The sequence below is a fragment of the Marmota monax genome, unplaced genomic scaffold (assembly GCF_021218885.2).
Source record: "Marmota monax isolate L192 unplaced genomic scaffold, Marmota_monax_Labrador192_F-V1.1 WCK01_AAM20220418_F8-fsc00024, whole genome shotgun sequence".
NCBI classification, from domain to species: Eukaryota; Metazoa; Chordata; class Mammalia; order Rodentia; family Sciuridae; genus Marmota; species Marmota monax.
Genome location: NW_026695224.1, coordinates 19,860,971 through 19,879,032, shown reverse-complemented (window position 1 = coordinate 19,879,032; position 18,062 = coordinate 19,860,971). Strand labels below are relative to the sequence as shown.

General features: G+C 45.7%; 1 protein-coding gene across 3 annotated transcripts; it reads right to left on the bottom strand.

Moving 5' to 3' along the window:
* Positions 1–396: 396 nt before the first annotated feature.
* Nutf2 (nuclear transport factor 2) lies at positions 397–18,062 on the bottom strand. 3 transcript variants are annotated; one of them, XM_058575954.1, is made up of 6 exons: positions 17,931–18,017; positions 10,302–10,454; positions 7,531–7,658; positions 5,073–5,144; positions 4,891–4,989; positions 397–2,076 (listed from the first exon to the last, which is right to left on the bottom strand). In XM_058575954.1, exons 3-6 carry the CDS (start codon positions 7,627–7,629, stop codon positions 1,963–1,965), a joined length of 384 nt encoding a protein of 127 aa, XP_058431937.1. In that variant the 5' UTR covers positions 7,630–7,658; positions 10,302–10,454; positions 17,931–18,017; the 3' UTR covers positions 397–1,962. The 3 variants fall into 3 exon arrangements, with proteins under 3 accessions (XP_058431937.1, XP_046290344.1, XP_058431936.1); XM_046434388.2 differs by lacking the exon at positions 10,302–10,454 and having other exon boundaries at positions 17,931–18,062; XM_058575953.1 differs by lacking the exons at positions 10,302–10,454; positions 17,931–18,017 and adding an exon at positions 17,465–17,738.

Genomic DNA, 18,062 nt, shown 5'->3' with positions numbered 1-18,062 from the left:
GCCAGTGAGGTCGGAGTTCTGTTAGACTGAAGAGCAGCAAAAATCCACGTACAGTTACCAGGCTGGTAGCCCTACTCGTCCAAGGACACCCTGGGACGAGTCTAGTTCCTGTCTGCTCTAAATGAAGTCTAGATAGACCTAGGACAGGATTAACTCCACCGCCTAGGGTGGAGCTCCTCAGGCCCCCAGGAGAAACTGAATTGACAGAGGCCTGTGTCCCCTTTGGGAAATGGGTTGGAATAACCCAAGGCCCGAGGGGACCCACGAGGTCATTAAGTCCAGGAATTACAAGGGCAGGGGAGATAGTCCCACCATAAAGGTCATTGTTTCCTACTGTCCCCCAGCATCCCTTGTCCCAAGGGGCTTCCTCTCCGGTTAGAAAGAAAGAAACCATAGTTTACAAACACCTCTTTATTGCAGACATTTCAGGTACAGATACATGGAAGAAGCTGTATTGCAGATTTTATACAGGATGGTTTAAGAGGCAGCAGGCATCTACCTCTCCCCAACCCAAACTTCCCCAAACACAGCAGCTGGAGACCAGTCCCACTGAAATCTGAAAATGTGCCCTGACAAACAGCACATCTAGCTCTGTGTGTGCCCAGTTTAGCCAGGAAACCTGAGGGGTCTGAGAAAATCCTTATCTTTCTCCCATAGTGGGTGAGGGGAAAGGTATGCCTTTACAGATCGGCCTGAGCTGGGGTGCCCTTTCCAATCCTAAGAACTCTGACAGCATTAGCCCAAAATTCTGGGTTTGGTTATAGTCTGCAGTTACTACTTTGCTACTAGGTTTACACCATCCAGTGGTCTCAGGACAGAAGGGCTAGATTTCTACTGGACAAGACCTCTGCCCCCAAAACTGAGGAGCAGAAAAATGTCCTAATAGTTGACTTCCTAGGATTTGAAGGTGTGCAGTGTGTATAACAAATAGGAGGTGGACAGGAAATGTCCGAGAGGTCTGAGAACTGATACCATATGAATATGAATCCTTTATGCTCAGACGACTTCTCTCATTGTTCCAAATCTACATTCCACCCCAGTGGGGACTAGCTCTGTGGGCAATGATATCCCAAGCAGGTGGTACAGGATCTGGGCTGCCCTTTGCTTAGCTTGGGGCATATGGGGCACCCTGGATGGGATCCTGTCCATTCTGGTGACAGACGAGGTCCCTCTGTCATTTTTGTTGAAACCTCAGCCTAGAGGGCTTGAACCTTGTAGGTTGTGTGTGCAAAGATCTCTTCAGCAACAACAGGATTCAGGATCCTCTCCTGCTACTAGAGCCCTGAACCTACCCACGGCAGAGGTCACAGGTGTCAGAACAGACAGCACTGGCTTCCTTGCAAAAGCAGCTCAGGCCAGACCATACTCTCCCTGTTTGCTTAACCAAGACCAGCTAGTCTGTGGAGAACTCTGGCCCACAGGGCTTGAGAGTGTGCTTCTGCCTGTTTTCTCCTTGCAGCAGGTACTGCTGAGTTAGGACAGGTGGGAGGGTGAGACATGAGAGACAATGGAACAGGGTAGCTGTTGATGCCTAGTCAACTATTAAACTAATTAAAACAATTTAAACTGTTAAGAAAAATTTCGTGTTTTATTGTATCATGAGGCATTGAAACATCTGAACAAATCAATATCTGGGTGGTGAGGCAGCTGCTTTCTCCTTCACTTCTTTGGGTTACTAGAGCAACTTGTCAGTAGATTAAAAAAAAAAAAAAAAAGACAACCTTTTGCATTACTTAAGTCTTTCCAAGGCATGCGCTGGTACAACACAAACTTCTCCCATCAGATGCAACTAGGCTAGTGTCCAAACATCATGCACAACACCTTGGTGGCAGCAGCGCACTGCGCCCACTCCCACTGTGGCCCTGCTTATTTGTGTATGATATTTGGAGCATCTGGAGGAGTGTGATAGTATTGGGAAGAGGAGGGAGGAGGAAACAGCATGAGTGCCTGGCCAGGAGGAGGTCAGCCGAAGTTGTGCAGGGCAAGCCTGAACATGTCATTGGTGCAAACCCAAGCATCATTGATGTTCTTTAATAGGAACATCTGGTGGAACCCCATGATAGGGTCTTCATCAGCCTGTGAGGAGAGAGAAAATGATTCTGTAAGAGGACCAAGAACAGAAAAGGAATTTAGTGGTAGGGGAGTAAGGCAGAGAATGTCAACTTTGGGATCACACCCTCCTGCCCTGGTCTCAAATCCCAATATAACTAATGTGAATGCAAATTGATATAATGTATCAAACACTGTACTGGGCACATACAAGCCAACAGATGGCAGCTCCCACTACCATGTGCATTAAAAATAGATTGTTTCACCAGCTAGCTTCAACAATGAAGCAGAGAATATACCTGCCTTCAAACCCATATCTCTGGGCACAAATGATCAAAATTTTTGAAGAATCTTTTAGTACTTACCATGTAATTTACAGTATCAAAAAAATGCAAACAAGGGCTGGGGAAATAGCTCAGTTGGTAGAGTGCTTGCCTTTCAATCAATCCCCAGCACTTGCGCACACACACACACACACACACACAAACAAATAACAATAACAAAATTAAAAACAAAAACAATCCCTGCAAACAGTCTTAGTATTTGATAATGCCATCCAATCCAATCTGGAGAAACTACTGCTAATACTGACAGGGGCTAGGTGAGAAAAGGCTTAAAACTGAATTCACAATGGGATCACAAATTGACAGAGGAAAAACAGTATAAACTTGGGTGATCTGTTTCCTGTTGTGTAATATATAACACTGTAATGGAAAAAGAAAGGCAAGCAGCAGTCTCTAGCCAAAATGGAGAAAAGTGGGATGAGGCCTAACTAAAGTAAGAGTCCAGCTAACCAGTGGTGTCTCCAACATCAACTGTGTTTCTGGGAATTAATGTCAACAAAGTAGCAAATCAGTCATTGGGAACTGTAGGTGAGACAGAAACATCAGGAAGAATCTGAAACCAGGTGGGAAGGGGCACTGTTAACTATCCTAACTAAGAAAGTAGGCATTGAGTATCTTGGAGATACCTTTTTTTTTTTTTAATATTTTTTTATTGAAGATGGACACAATACCTTTATTTTATTTGTTTTCATTTTTATGTGGTACCGGGGATCAAACCCAGCGCCTCACGCACGCTAGGCAAGTATTCTACCACTGAGCCACAACCACGGCTCCTCTTTTTATTTATTTATTTTTTAATACTTTTAGCTGTAGATGAAACAATATCTTCATTTTATTTATTTTTTTTTTTTATGTGGTGCTGAGAATCGAACCCAGTATCTGGCACGATAGGCAAACGCTCTACAATTGAGCCACAACTCCAGCCCTGCAGATACCTCTTAAATCCCGAGAGCCTAATTAGATACAGAATATCTTGGACAGACAGGAGAAACTGACAGGAAAGTCAGAAAGCATGTCTCTCAGGGTCCACTGCAGAGGCTGGGATATCCCTCCTTCCACAGCCATATTAGACTTATGAAGCCCTGTCCTAACTAGCCTTGGGAAAGCACGTGAAACTATTACTGTGAGCACCACCTTGACACACGTATTTCTAGGAGACTGGGGCCTGGCCAAGGGGCAGTTAAGTTTTCTTGTTTTGGGAAGAGAGACTTAACTTTTTTATTTTTTATTTTGGTACCAGGGATTGAACCCAGGAGTGCTTTACCACCAAGCAACACCCTTTTTATTTATTTTTTATTTCGAGACAGAGACTCACTAAATTGTTGAGTTTAGCCTTAAACTTGTGATCCTACTCAGCTTTCCAAATTGCTGGGATTATAGGTGTGAGCCACCATACCTGGATGAAAGAAGTATTTTGAAAATATGATCTGACTTTAATATGTTGGAGTACAATAGGTTCCTTCAAGAGTTACTAGGGGTCCAAAGGGCCAGGTAGGTTTGACAAGTTTGACAAGTCTGGATCCCACCCAATACTAGGGACTGAATCCGAGGGTGCTCTACCATGGAGCTACATCCTCAGCCCCTTTTAGTTTTTATTTTGAGATGGGGTATTGCTAAGTTGCTCAGGTTGGCCTCAAACTTGAGATCCTCCTGCTTCCATCTCCCAAGGAGCTGGGATTGTAGGCATGTGCCACCATGCTGGAAAGAATGACAGGTCTTGAGAAGGGGAAAGAAAAATGCAGGAGTTCCAGAAATTTGTTTTTCTAGGCAGATGAGGAGCCAGGTCAGGTAATAGCAGTGCCGGCTCCAGAAAGGGACTGCCCCTTAGCACCCAGCTGGATAATCTAATACCCTGAGGTAGTTTAGGGGCCCAAGGGTTTAGCACTATAGCCTGACCCTTCTCTTATACCTTTTGTCTCCTTTCTATATTCCACACTGCTGGGTGGCACATGCCTGTAATCCCAGCAGCCTGGGAAGCTGACGCAGGAAGTTCGCGAGTTCAAGGCCAGCCTCGCAAAAGCAAGGAGCTCAGCAACTCAGTGAGACCTTGTCTCTAAATACTCTAGATCATTGTTCTCTATTATAACTTTGCAATAATAGAAATGTTCTGTATCTGTGCTGTACAAAAGATTATGACTAACCATGAACATCTAAAATATACCTAGTACAATCGAGAAACTACATTTAAATTTTATTTAATTTTAATAAAATCCAAAATTGCAGGGCTGGAGGTTTAACTTGGTAGTAGAACTCTTGTCAACCATGTGCAAGGTCTTGGGTTCAATCCCCATCATCACAAAACAAACAAACAAATAGCAACAACAACAATACAACAACAACAAATATGACTAATGGCTACTGTATTGAACTTTGCAGATCAAGACAGTTACTTTATCTAGCTGTCCCTTAATAAGCAGATCACATACACAGGAAAGGCAGGGATCCAGAGTTCTGCTATTTGCTCAGGACTACTATAACACTGTAGCAGCACTACTACCTTTAACTGGCCCACAACCATGCTGATGATGCAGCTATCTGGTGTGGGCTGATGGTCCTGCGCCGTGATGCTGTGCTGGATTTTCTGGAACGGAAGGCTCTGCAAGAGAAAGAATGGGCCGTGGGCTGAGGTCAGAAGGGGCAAGGAAGGAGTGCCCACACCCAAGCTTGGCTCTTACTTACAGTCAACTTCTCCATAATGGCAGCTTTCCCCTGAAACTGCTGTCCTTCCCACGTAAGGCATGATGCATCAATCTAAAAATGCACAGGAAACCCAGGGTCAGGGCCTCAGGACAAAGAATATCTCTTCTTAAGACCCGAGAAAGGGTCTTGTTTGACAAAATGAGTCCACACTTCAGTTTTCCTGTCCACAAACAGGGGAACTAAGGTAGTTCCAAAGTTTATAATATCAACAACTTTTAAATCACACCCCATTGGTCCATGGGCCCAGACTCTAAATGCCTATTTAACAAAATATACTTATTGATTTCATTTCCCATTGTTATTCAAGAGATCATATGGCCTCTAATCTCCACGGGCCCCAGGAGGGCCACATGTGGCCAGTGCTCAGCCAAAAGCCATCCTGCCACATGGTTAGTAAGCATCAGCCCCAGATATGTCATAAGAAATAATTTGGGCCAGGCACGGTGGCCCACTCCTGTAATCCCAACGGTTTGGGAAGCTGAGACAGGAGGATCACAAGTTCAAAGCCAGCCTTAGTAAGGGTGAGGTGCTAAGTAACTCAGTGAGATCCTGTCTCTAAATAAAATACAATATAGGGCTGGGGATGTGACTCAGTAGTTGAGTGTCTCTGAATTCAATCCCTGGTACCCCCCGGCCAAAGAAAAAAAAAAAAGAAAAGAACTTGGGCTGGATGTTGTAGTGCTCACCTATAACCCCAGCTTCTTGGGAAGCTGAGGCAGGAGAATCACAAGTTCACAGCCAACCTGGGTAATTTAGTAAGACTCTGTCTTAAAATAAAAAATTTAAAATATTGGCTGGGGATGTAACTCAGTGCTTGCCTAGCATATGAGGCCCTGAGTTCAATCCCCAATTCCACAAAAACAAAACAAAATTTAAAAAAATAAATAACTTGGAAAAATCCCAAGTTTATTACCATTTCCAGGTCTATGGCTGAGTTCTACAGTGGCCCTTCTAAGTACTCAAGTCAGGGAGGAATGGAGGCTAACAAGGCCTCTCAAGACGTAGCCTGGAACCCTAGACTACCATCAACAGACAAAATGCCACTAAATCCATTAAATTATTAAATCCATTAAATTAGCCCTTTGATGCCTTCCCTTTCTTCAGAGGTAGAACTCAAAAGAGCCTCTGCTACTTCCAGTGATGACATTAGGCAAGCTACTTATTTTTCTGAGTCATAATTTCCTAATCTTCAAAGGGGAAATGTGCCAAGGATTATGAAACAATGTATAGTAAGTGCTCTTTTAGGACTTTACTAAATTCTCTGTGTCAGACCTGCTTTATTTATTTTTTCAGAACCATAATCGACAAGATTTATTTTGACTTTAATTTCTTTGCTAAAATTTAATTTTGAGTATCTAGTTTCTTCTTAGAAAAAAAATTTTATTGATTTTTTTTTTTTAATATATGACAGCAGAATGCATTACACTACATATTACAAAGCCTGCTTTATTTGAGAAGATGAGACCAAACATGCTTTAGGCACTGGGTTTGATCCCCAGCACTGGAAAAAGAAAAAAGTCTCTATTTGTAATGACAATCATTTTAACCCTAATATTTGTAATACTTATGCTGGGTTTGGTCTTTCACTGCTAAAAGTCCTTTCTTTTTTCTAAAATTTCTAATTGTTCCCTGACTTTTTAAAGTTAGACTTTTAAAAAGGAGACTTTGCCTACAGCCTAACCAACCTCTGAGGCTATGCCTGGATGAATCATATCACTCCCATCCTGGGCAGATCTGCTAGCAGTGGCCTAATCAATTGCATCTCTATGACCGAATTTCAGGCAGGGTCAAGTACAAGTATAAATGAACACCATTAAAGTAGTAGTAAACAATGTCTACATAGAAGGGTTTCATTTCCCACATGTGTTCAGGGGCTTTTGGCTCCAAGGGAAGCTGAACCTGGGGTTCCAAGAGAGCTCAGCTCTGCCCTGAAGATGCTCATAGCCGCTGCCTCCAGAGAGTACCATAAGCCTCAGCCTCTGCCTGCTGCTACCCAGTCTGGACTAGAGGCACTCTCAGGACCATGGGCCCTGATAAGGTGGTGGCCACATGGAATGGTAAGCCCAGAATCCTCTGTCCAAGACAGTAGGATCCCAGTTCTTATGGAAGATGACAAAAGGAAATGTGTAGTTGGACCAGGCTTTGATTCTCCTTTCCTATGAACAGAAACTCAGAGAGGAAGAGCCAGGACAGCCTAAACTTGTGAAGTGGACACACTGGCCCAACATCTTTTTAAAGTATATATATAGTTTTTAGTGTAGATGGACACAATATCTTTATTTTATTTATTTATTTTTATGCAGTACTGAGGATTAAACTTAGTGCCTCACACATGCTAGGCAAGGGGTTTACCACTAAGCTACAATTCCAGCCCACTGGCCCAACATCTGAATTGATCCTCTGAAGTTCTACTCTGGCCATAAAGCTGAAGACTTACATAAATTGCACCTAGCTGGGTTCTGTCATTATCAAATAACTGGTAGTAATGTTGAATGAAGCTGGATCCAATCTGCTCCCAAATTGGCTTATCTCCCATTCTGGAGCGTCACCCAGCGTCACTGAGACCTGCAAGAACAGTGAGACAAAAAGGCAAGCATTGGTACTCCAAGATGAGGAGGTAGTCAGCCACTGACCCCTACCCCTTCCCTGGCCTCATTGCACAGGGAATCCTTTGCTGAGGTTTGTTCTCTTAAGGAACATGGAGAAATCCTAGGGATTTGATAGGAGATCTCCTTCCAAGCTAGACCAATGCTAGAAGCCCAGAGAAAGGCCAAAGTCAGTTCTTCCTTTGAGGAGCTCTTGGTTGATGAGACAGAGTACCAAGGTTGTGGAGCATACAGGATGGGTGTTGAGGGTTGAGCCCTGAGAAAGGAAAATCAGAGCAGATCCTGCAATGTCCAATAAGGAGTAGGCCCTTGAAATAGAAGCTAAGCAATTGCTCCAGCCCCCTATGTTTTCATTTAATCCTTTCAACAAGCTATAAACCAGAGTTACTACTATCCTTCCTACTTCACAGACCAGAAATTACCGATGTCTATATGGAATGTTTCAGTTTCAGACCTCAGGCCCCCACCCTGTCCCAGGGTTTTGTTGGCAGGTGGGGGAAGATCCACTGAGAATAGGGAAGTGATGGCTCCTCGAGGCCCACTTCTAACAAAAAGAACAAAAATAACTCCGTTAGTCTCAAAGGAGCAGTTGGCATCTGTGAGGTTAGTTGATACCCGATTTGGCCCTTTCTGGGGCATTTCTCCATTGATGAGGATGACTTTTCCCTGCCTCAGAGCTGGGGCCATGAGTTCAGAGGATCAGAGTAATGATAGCTGAGGGGTATGGAAAAGGGGAAAACAATAATTTCTTTACATCCTCCCATCCTAGCCTTATCCCTAGGGGGTATCTTGAAGGGAGTCCCCCTCCTGGCCACAGATAATAATCTCTAGGACTCCGAATAGAAAGCCCAAGCCCTGGGTGAGAGGGCCCACACTTCTCTGCACCTCATGTTCTGTAGTTGTCTTTGAATGGAGAGGAGCATGCTCCATCTGATAATAGGACTGTGAGCCAAAAGCAGAGAGGAAGTGGGTTCAATTCCAACAGACAATCATGACATCAGTCACTACCCTAAAGGGATTTCTTCCTCAGCCTCCCCAGTAAAATGGGGATCCTAACCCTAATGTTGCCAGTGGTTGTGTAGCTTCACTGGAGAACTTGGTTAAATCCCTTGTTTAATGTGGTAAATACAGACTCACTCAAGTCCCTGTGACTTCACCCTAGGCCAGAGAAGCCAGAAGGTACCAACAGTTACATCACAGCCAATCCCCCAGCCTATGACCAATAATCCAGCCAATGAGGATCTAAGAAACTAAGCCAATTTTTAATTTTAGGTCCCCTGAGAGGTAGTAGCACTAAAAATAGAAGCTTAGTACTGGGATGACTAAGAAATGTCCAGGAAGGTCTAGAACAAGCAGAGAAGAAAGCTTGGATCTGGCCATGCCTATACATAGGAACAGAAGGTGTCTCAATTCGTACTCTGCCACAAAAAAGTCAACTAGTGGGAGAAGCAAAGGACCCATTATCTAGTCTCAGTTGTTCTCTTGGGTACTTTTTCAAGAGGTTAGAGAAAAGCTGTACCCACAGAGAAACTCAGAGTACCTGAGGCAGGGCATAGCCTCCCATCACATCTCTGCCCCTCCACCTAGTATTCACTGTGCTTAGTTCTCTCAATCCTGCTCCAACTCCACAGCATCCCCCATGATACCTTGCCCAATTCCCAGACCTCTGGGGGCAGGGGTAGATTGCAGGAATTAATTGAGCCATCTCTCCTGCCACAATCCATGGCAGGGTTGGGCAGCCTTCAGGGCAGGTCCCAGAAAAAAATGTATGCCAATCAGAAGACACAGTACCAGCAGATATCTGATGGCATGTAAACAGAGGGCAGGAAAGCAGAAAGTTGGAGATGGAGGAAGGGGAACTGGGACTGGAAGTTGATGCAAACACAAGAAAAGTGCTGCCACATGGTAGGACAGGGGGTGTGTTTTCCTTTTCCATTATTGTTCTTAATGGTATGATAACTTTCTAATACAAAAACTACTTGATGAGAGTAGTGGTGGAGGGATAAAGGAACAGAAGGGCTTCCTAGTTTGGTGGGGCATAGTGAGCTCACCACCCATCAGTGTGTTAATACTGGGGCTTCTAGTCAGGGCCAGCACTTGTTCGCCATGAACTTTCCACTCCCAAGCTCTAAAACACAAAGCTGGCCACATTCCTACCCTACAACACCCTCAACCTTGGTTGAAAGACCAAATCCCCAAAGCTCTGCCAGTGGTCATCCATTGTCCACTTATCCCTATCCCTATCTTATCAATCATTTTCTCCTACTTTTATCTAGTAATGCCAAACACATACACATACCATAACTTGTCCAGTACTTGCTCACCTGGATTTATGCACAGGTGAGTCTCCTGCCAAGATAACCTCATCTGCTTGATCAGTTCTGGCTCTTCCCCCCAAAATCAACCTGTGTGCAAACCCTTATTAATATATAGGCCTTGCTCCTCTGCCCAGGAGCACTGTGGCTCTGGGCTGTGGGTATTCCAGGTGAAGGGCTGGCAAGCCTTGACTGTGTTCCTAACACATTTACTATGGAAATAACAGCCTATAAGGAAACAAAATGCCAAGGCTTAGAGGCAGCCTCACATCATGTTGGGGACTGACCTTCATCCTGATGGCTTCTCCTACAGCTCTTCTGAGAGGCAGCTGACCACATCATCTCCTGTTTCACCCCAACCGTCCGCTGGCTGACAGGTCAGACTCCTCGAAGAGCTATCATCACCCACTGAGCATCAGCCTCCACTGACCCTTAGGTCTCTGTGGGTGCAAAGACCCTCTGAGAATGTCTCAAAAATTGTGGTCCTTTCCCAAGAAATGTGCACAGAGGTAGGATTGCCCCCACTTTATGAACAATTTCAGATTGTTCTGACTCCCTAAGGGTTAGCTACCATTCCCAGCTGCCCAACTTTGTCTCTTGCCATCCATTTCCTTCCCTCTTTGGCAGCCACATTAGGCATTTTCCTGATTCTGGAAATTCTGCTTTTCTTACCCAAGGGCTTTGCAAATATTGCTTTTTCTATTTGGCTCACTCTTGCCCCAACACCCCTGGCTCCATGTCATAAACATCAATCAAATGTTACCACCTCATCAACACTTTACTGACTTCCCAGTTTAGGTAGCCCACCAGATACTCATTTTACCTGCTGTACTGTTTTCTCAGCACCACATAGATTGTCCCACTTATATACTTTTTTATGGTCTGTTTCCCTGATAAAGGCACCTCTCTAGTCACCCCTATTCCCATGGTGCCTGGTTCAACAATAACTTTTTTTTGATTGACTGCATAAATTCATGGGACTCCTTGTCTGGAGGAGTCAATGCTGGCAAATCCTGCTCAATTTAAGTGGCCCAGTGACCCACTTCCCCCCTGCCCACACCTTCAAAGTTGCCAGGAAACGATCCTTTGTCATCTATCCAGTTATCTGTCTGTGGAGTGTCAGGTGGGGCTTAACCAACACTGTCTCACTAAAGGTTCTTGTCATCTGAGGGGCAACTGTAGCTGAATAGCAGACATACAGCCATCCCTTCAAAGATCTAGCCGCTAGCCTGCTCTACCTTTCCCTTGTTGTGTGACCCCCTGACTCTGTCTCATCAGTAATTGTGGGCATATGAGAGAAATAACTGAGATCATAGAGGACCCAGTTGAGAGGAATTCTAAGTCAACACTAGGAAAAAGACCTTAGCCTCTTGCAGGTAGGCCCTTTGACCCAGAAATGGCAACTGTCTAGCCCACTACTCCTCTGCCTCAAGTCTATAAAAGATGCCTGATGATTGGCCAGACAGAACCCTTTCTGAACTAAACAACAGAGGTCTAGCCCAGCACTGTACAAGCCTATTCTTCCTCTTCTACCTGGATGGTAGAATTTCCAGAGCCATTGGGCTACTCTGATATATCCAGAAGTGGAATCCTGAGACCACATTCTGGTCTCTCTGCCCTGCATTTGCACCTCATTTCTCAAGTGGCTCACAAGATCTCTGGGGCCTCAGTCTTTCCAAATAGCTCCCATATGTGAACTGAGAGCTTCATGCCATTAACTTTGTCAGGTATACAGGGACTTGATTAAGGGAAGCCCCTAAGTGACCCCTCCTGGTTTTATTTCCCCAGTACTGGGGATTGAACCCAGGGCCTTGCTCATGCTAGACAAGTGCTTTACCACTGAGCTACATCCCCATCCTCTAAGTAACCACTCCTGTGGTCTGCTACTACTATGCCTGGACAACATTGCTGTGACATCCCAAGACTGAGAACAGCAGGGAAATAAAGGTATGAACAGAGTTCACAGTGGGTAAAAGAAACACCTCCTCTAAGTCAAACTCTTCCACATGTCCTCTTATTTGAGCTTCACAACAAGGCTGCAGGGCTGGTATGAGTATCTTCACTCGTAGATGAAGAAGCCATAAAAAAAAAAGAAGCCATGACAAGATTAAGAAGCAATTCGAGCCAGGAATAGTGGTACCAGCACTGTAATCCCAGCAATTCAGGAAGCTGAGGCAGCAGAATCCCAAGCTGAAGACCAGCCTGGGAAACTTAGTGAGACCCTGTTGCAAAACAGCATTTATAAAAAAGATCCAGGCACACTGGCATACGCCTATAATCCCAGTGGCTTAGTAAACTTGAAGGCAGGAGGATTACGAGTTTGAATGCAGCCTCACTAAGGTCCTAAGCAACCTAACAAGACACTGTCTCAAAAATAATAAGGGCTGAGGATGTGGCTCAGTGGTTAAGCACCCCGGGTTCAATCCCTGAATCCCTGGCACAAATAAATAAATAAATCTTAAAAAAAAAAAAAAAAAAGGCTGGAAGAGAGCTTGCTAAGCATGTCTGAAACCTTGGGTTCAATCCCCAGCACTGTCAAAAAAAAGGAAGGAAGGAACAAAGGAATACAGGAATTCAAGACCATAAAAGGCCTCTAGCAGTTAGCATTACAATGTCCATGAAGATGAGCAGGACTGGAATAGCTGAGAACCAATGTGGGCCAACAGAACATATAAAGACAGCAAAATAAGGTGGTAAGGAACAGAGCCCAGGCCTTTTCTTCCCATTGAAATCAGCAAGCTCCATACAACTCAGGATGGAAAATATCTGAGCACATGCTCACCAGGTCAAAGCAGGTTTAATATAGTGACAAATTCTTAGGACTGAAATCACCTGCAAGCAGAAGGGCTCCACACAGAGAACCTTCAAGGGGTCAGCAGGCCTTCTAGTTTCTATCCTGGGGAAACCAAGTGGCTCCAATGGAGTAGTGGAGGCTTTAAGAAATAACCACTGGTCACAGTGATCAAGAGGTCGAGGCAGGGGGATGCAAGTTCCAAGGCCAACCTGGACAATTTGGCAAGACCCTGTCTTAAAATAAAAAATGGAAAAGGGCTGGGAGTGTAGCTCAGTGGTAAAGCACCCTGGATCCAGTCCCCAGTACCAAAATAACTAAATGAATAAAAGAGAAAAGAAAAACTAGCACACAAACAGCCAATCAACCCATCTGGGAACATAGCTCAGTAGTAAAACACTTGCCTAGCATGTGTGAGGCCCAGGTCTGATTCCCAGAACAAGAAAGAAAGAACATTCTGGAATTTTCCCAGTTAACCGAGGATAATGAGGTGAACAGTTCCAAGTCTCCCCAAACAATCCTTTCTCAGGAGGATAAGGATCAGAGTGAGGTTGGGATATATATTCTTCATCTCTGTGGTAGCCCTGTGTCTAGCCTAGGGACTTAGGGAGTCAGCACATAGCATGTACCAGCAATAAAAAAGGAATAAGGCCCAAGACAGTGAAAGGAAGTTCTCAGCCATATGTCTACCAACAGTGGGAACCCTGGTGCCAAAAAGCATGTCCACCTTGTGTCCCTGTTTCTTACTAATACACTTTCTCAGCCATAGCCAGACCTGAGCCAAGCATCCTGCCAGGAGCATACACTCCAAATAATAGAATAAGAAGGGAGATGGCAGCACATAGGCCTGATGGCCAGAGCATTGACCAGAACAATCATTCACATGGCCTGAAAGTCATCCCAGGGATAATCCACAAACTGCTGCCTCCCTTAGGGATAGACAGGGCTGGTTACTCTATGGCTCACCCTGCAAAGATGCCTTATGGTCACTATTCTAGGAATTCCTGCCACATATAGTCAAAGTTGGGAAACAGGTAGCTGACTTAAACTGAATTCAAAACACAAACACCTTCAAATGGCCACCTGAAAAAATTATACAAGAAGTCCAGCATAAGGTTCAGCTCCATATCAGCCCAAAGAAATCCTGTCCAACTTCCAAATCCCATTTTGTGGAAAACTTTTTAGATCCACTCACCTGTCCTCTAAGGACTGTTTCTCTGTCCTGGAGGCCTTGTTGAGAAGTGGGGAACTAGATTCTAAAACAAGCAGCACCGTAATTTCTAAAGTCGCTGCTGGCCAGGTGAGGTGGTACACACCTATCATTCTAGCTACTTGAGATTAAGGAAGAAGAATCACCAGTTTAAGGTCAACCTACGGAACTTAGTGAGACCCTGCCTCAAAAAATAAAAGGGCTTGGGGCTGGGGCTGAGTGGTAGAGCGCTCACCTAACATGTGCAAGATCCTGGGTTCGATCCTCAGCCCCACATAAAAATAAATAAATAAATAAAATATTTTAAAAAATAAAAATAAAAAATAAAAGGGCTGGATGTAGTTCAGTAGAAGAATGTTTGCCTAGCATGTGTAAGGCCCTGAGTCCAATCCTTAGTACTGGGGAAAAAAAAAATTCCCTTCTGGCTCCTGTTCACCTTCCCAATACCTCAGGCAAGGGTCATCTGCTGAAACACCCAAAGAGCCTCCATGACCAGGTCTCTAGGGAGGAAGGAAGCTCCTGTATCTCTTATGCTGGAAAGATGTCCTAATGGGCACTACTCTAGGTACAACTGCTTGGCACTTGAATCAAGCTGACCATGAGAGTTTCAGTCAAAGTGGCAGAAGCCACACACCCAGGGGACTGAAAGGCCACAGACAATGCTGGGGAGATTCCTAGCCACTATGAAAACCCTTAGCAGACTCCTGGAAGACCAAAGAGCAGGTTGCAACTCAATAGTCACAGCAATTTAGAGTGGTGGCAGCCTCACTCAAATCTTTGTGAACCCACAATCCAGAGGTATACCTCCCTCGGCAGTTTCTGCCAGACATAGGAGAGGAAGGGGGATCCACTAAGTCTTTTCTCTTCAGTCCTCTGATCATTCAAAAGCCTCCTCTCCTACACATGATTAAGGGCCCCTGCAGGTAGTAGGTCTCTTCAACAAGGCCCTCAGCACATAATACCAACATGATCCTGTCTGTCACCCCCAACATGGAGACCTCCTTTCCCCAGCACCAGGCTAGGTAGTATTCATTTTTCGTCTTATGCCCAGAGGTGTACATACAGAGAAGGCCAAAGAACTGTTGCTGAAAAAATAAATAAATAATAAAAAAGATCATTTAGAGAAAAGCAAAACCAAAAAACCCTCACAATCACTGCCAACAAAGAGGAAAAAATTTCACACTAGATACTAATGCCTCAGTAAGGAAATCCTGACATTTTGACATAATGTACCTTCCAGTTCTAAAATTTGAGAATTCTCTATCTCCCTTAAATCATTAATCCCATACCAACTCACCAATGGCAAAGACACCAGAATAAAGCAAGACCTGGCTCAGAGAGAAGTGTATTCCTGGTCATTAAGGGACCAAATTTGTTTTCAGTATTGGAGACTAAATCCAGGGCTACCATACTAGGCAAGCATGCTCACCCTGAGCTATATTGATCCTTTTTTATTATTTGAGGCAGGGTCTTAGCTAATGTCAAACTTGCCATCCTTCTGCTTCAGCCTCCTAAACAGGGATTACAGATATGTATGACTGTGCCCAGCAAACAAATATGAGTTGAATGAAAGGCATCTTCATAACCTGCTCCTTGCTTATACAGACGTATACCAACTGCCCATGTCAGGCTCCACGTTCCAAGTTAGTCCTACATGAACAGAGGGCACAGATAAGATCCTGAAGAACCTCAGAGTTCTCAGATGAGAAGAGAATCTAGATGGCCTGCCAAGTTCCAGAAAGGTCAAGGACTTCTCATAGTCAGGACTAGCAAGACAAACTCCAGACAAAAGTTACAAAAGGGATTAGAGTAGGAGGGAGGGACCTGAATTCCTCCTACTCCAGGGTAACCTTGAAGAATGAATAGTATCTTTTTGATCCTGCAGGTTCTGGGAAGTAGCTCAGTAGTAGAGTGGCTTGCCTAGCAAGTGCAAGGCCCTGGGATCGATCCTCAGAACCAAAACACAAAAACCAAAAAAACACTAGCCCTGTAGTCAAGCTACCCAAGACCTGGCAATATACAAACTAATCCATGACCATAAGCCCACCTCACCTGAAACCTGTGTACTAGAAAGCACCAATAAAATCCAGAGGCTCTTGAAATAACTGTTTCTAGTTCTAAGAGAAGCCACCTCATTAACCCTACACATGTTCTGTGGGTAGTTCCTTTTCTTACTACCCAATTCCATTGGTAAACCAGGTCTCTCCTGAGCCTACTGAATGGACCTGATTTCTAAAGGCCAAGATGTGGATTAGGAAAGTTAATTCCAGAGAAGGTAGTCCCTGGTGAGATCTAAGGAGCATTCTTTGCCTATTCTTCTGGACCAGAGAGAATCATTAGGCAGAGCAAGGAAAACTTCTAAGTCAAGAACAGAATGACCAGAAAAATATCATCTGGGGAAATATTCAAGAGAAAGAAAAAGGATAGGGCCAGTGGTTGTCTGCATTATGGGCTTAATCCAGCCTTCCTAAGATTGACCTAGCATTTTGCTTGCTGCTGAGGCCAAGTCTGCAGAGATGGAGCTGCTGTGGTCCCTTCAAAACCTGTGGCTCAAAAGCTGCAGAGGAATCAAGGCTTAACAAATTATTACTCCCAAGTCCCAGCATTTTTCTCTGAACTAATTTCTTAATTTATTATTCAAACAGAAGTGCCTTTTCAAAGCATGACTGATAGTAACTATGTGGCCACAACCCTTCTTCCAGAACTCGGTGGGGTCTCTGGTACCATTATTAAGGGCACTTTCCCAAGACCCCATTGGCTTCCTCCCTGTTCACAGGCAGCTCCAACTGTTGGGATGGGGAAGCCTGGCTTTCTGCAGCTTCCAGCTCTTTCCTGCCACTCAGGCTTCAAAAGGGCCCCGCAGAGTCTGAATCTGACACCTACAGCTCAAATGCACCCCACCCTCAAGATCCCTTCCACCTTGGTGTCTTGTTTGGCACTAGGTTCAAGGAACTCAGGCCTGGATTCTACTACCCCTTGCAATAAACCGCACCTAGTCATCCCATTCTTAAGGAGTCATCCTCTTCTGCGGGGCAATTCTATGCTTACTCCAGGAGGTTCCGACATCAAAATTGGACTGTGCCTAAAAGGTCTAACAAAACCTTAGGCTCACACTTCCAACTTCATCTTTTTGGCTTCTTTCCTCCCTTTCTCCACTAACACAGCCTGCCAACACACCCGTAGCTGGGACCTGGTAACTGAGCCGCACTACCACATCAGGTTCATATTTCCCCAAACTGGCTACAGGTAAAGTCCCACGTGGCCCGATTCCCCGACCCTACCCTCCATGCAGAAGCTAGCATGGGTTCCACCACAGGAGCGGTAGATTTCATGCACTCCCAGCAGGCAGCCAGGCAGGGAGCGGAGCGTTCACTTACATCCTGGCATGACTATAGTCTGGGACCGAGTAAGAGTCCCAAGCCCCGACTGCGGCAGGCGGGCACCCTTACCCATGCTGGCTCTGGAGTGAGCCGGGTGGCGCTGCCCATCCCCGGATCTTCGCAGGCGGGTGGCGGGACGCGGGGATGGTGTCTGCCCGCTAGCCTGCCCGGAGAGCTTTCGGGATTCGAGCAGGCCGGGCCAGGCCAGACGGGGCGGGGCCCGGAGAGCCCCATCCAGATGGTCCGAACTAGAGAAAAAGGCCTGGCCACAGTGCAGTCCGGCGCACCAGCCACCGCACCGTATAGCCCGGATAGGCGCCTGTCTGGCTCTCCGCGTTCCCCCAGGCCGCCGCTTCAGAGCACCGGCGGGAGGCGGAGCCGCGCGCCACACATGGCTCGGGCCCCGCGCGGCTTCGGGCCGTGGGGGGGGGGAGGGGAGGGGCCTCCCGGAAACTCGCAGCAGAGGCTCCCGGCGGCCTAGAGCGCGGCTCTTGCGGCCCAGCCCCCGCCCCGGCACGCTGGCCCCAACACTCACCCGAGGGGCTGGCACGATGGCGGCAGCGGCGGCGGCAACCCAGCGCGGTCTGCGACCGACTGTCCCTTCCCCCCTGCCTTCCCTCGCCCGCCCCGTTGCACTCTGGGAAATGCAGTCCCGCCGCTCTCCTTT

Excerpts from the sequence above, each read along its gene's own strand:
- Nutf2 (XM_046434388.2), bottom strand. The coding sequence starts at position 7,629 with ATGGGAGATAAGCCAATTTGGGAGCAGATTGGATCCAGCTTCATTCAA. Across the intron at positions 5,145-7,530 it reads CCCAGCTAGGTGCAATTTAT|ATTGATGCATCATGCCTTAC; the intron begins GTAAGTCTTCAG and ends GTGCATTTTTAG. Across the intron at positions 2,077-4,890 it reads TGGTTGTGGGCCAGTTAAAG|GCTGATGAAGACCCTATCAT; the intron begins GTAGTAGTGCTG and ends CTCTCCTCACAG.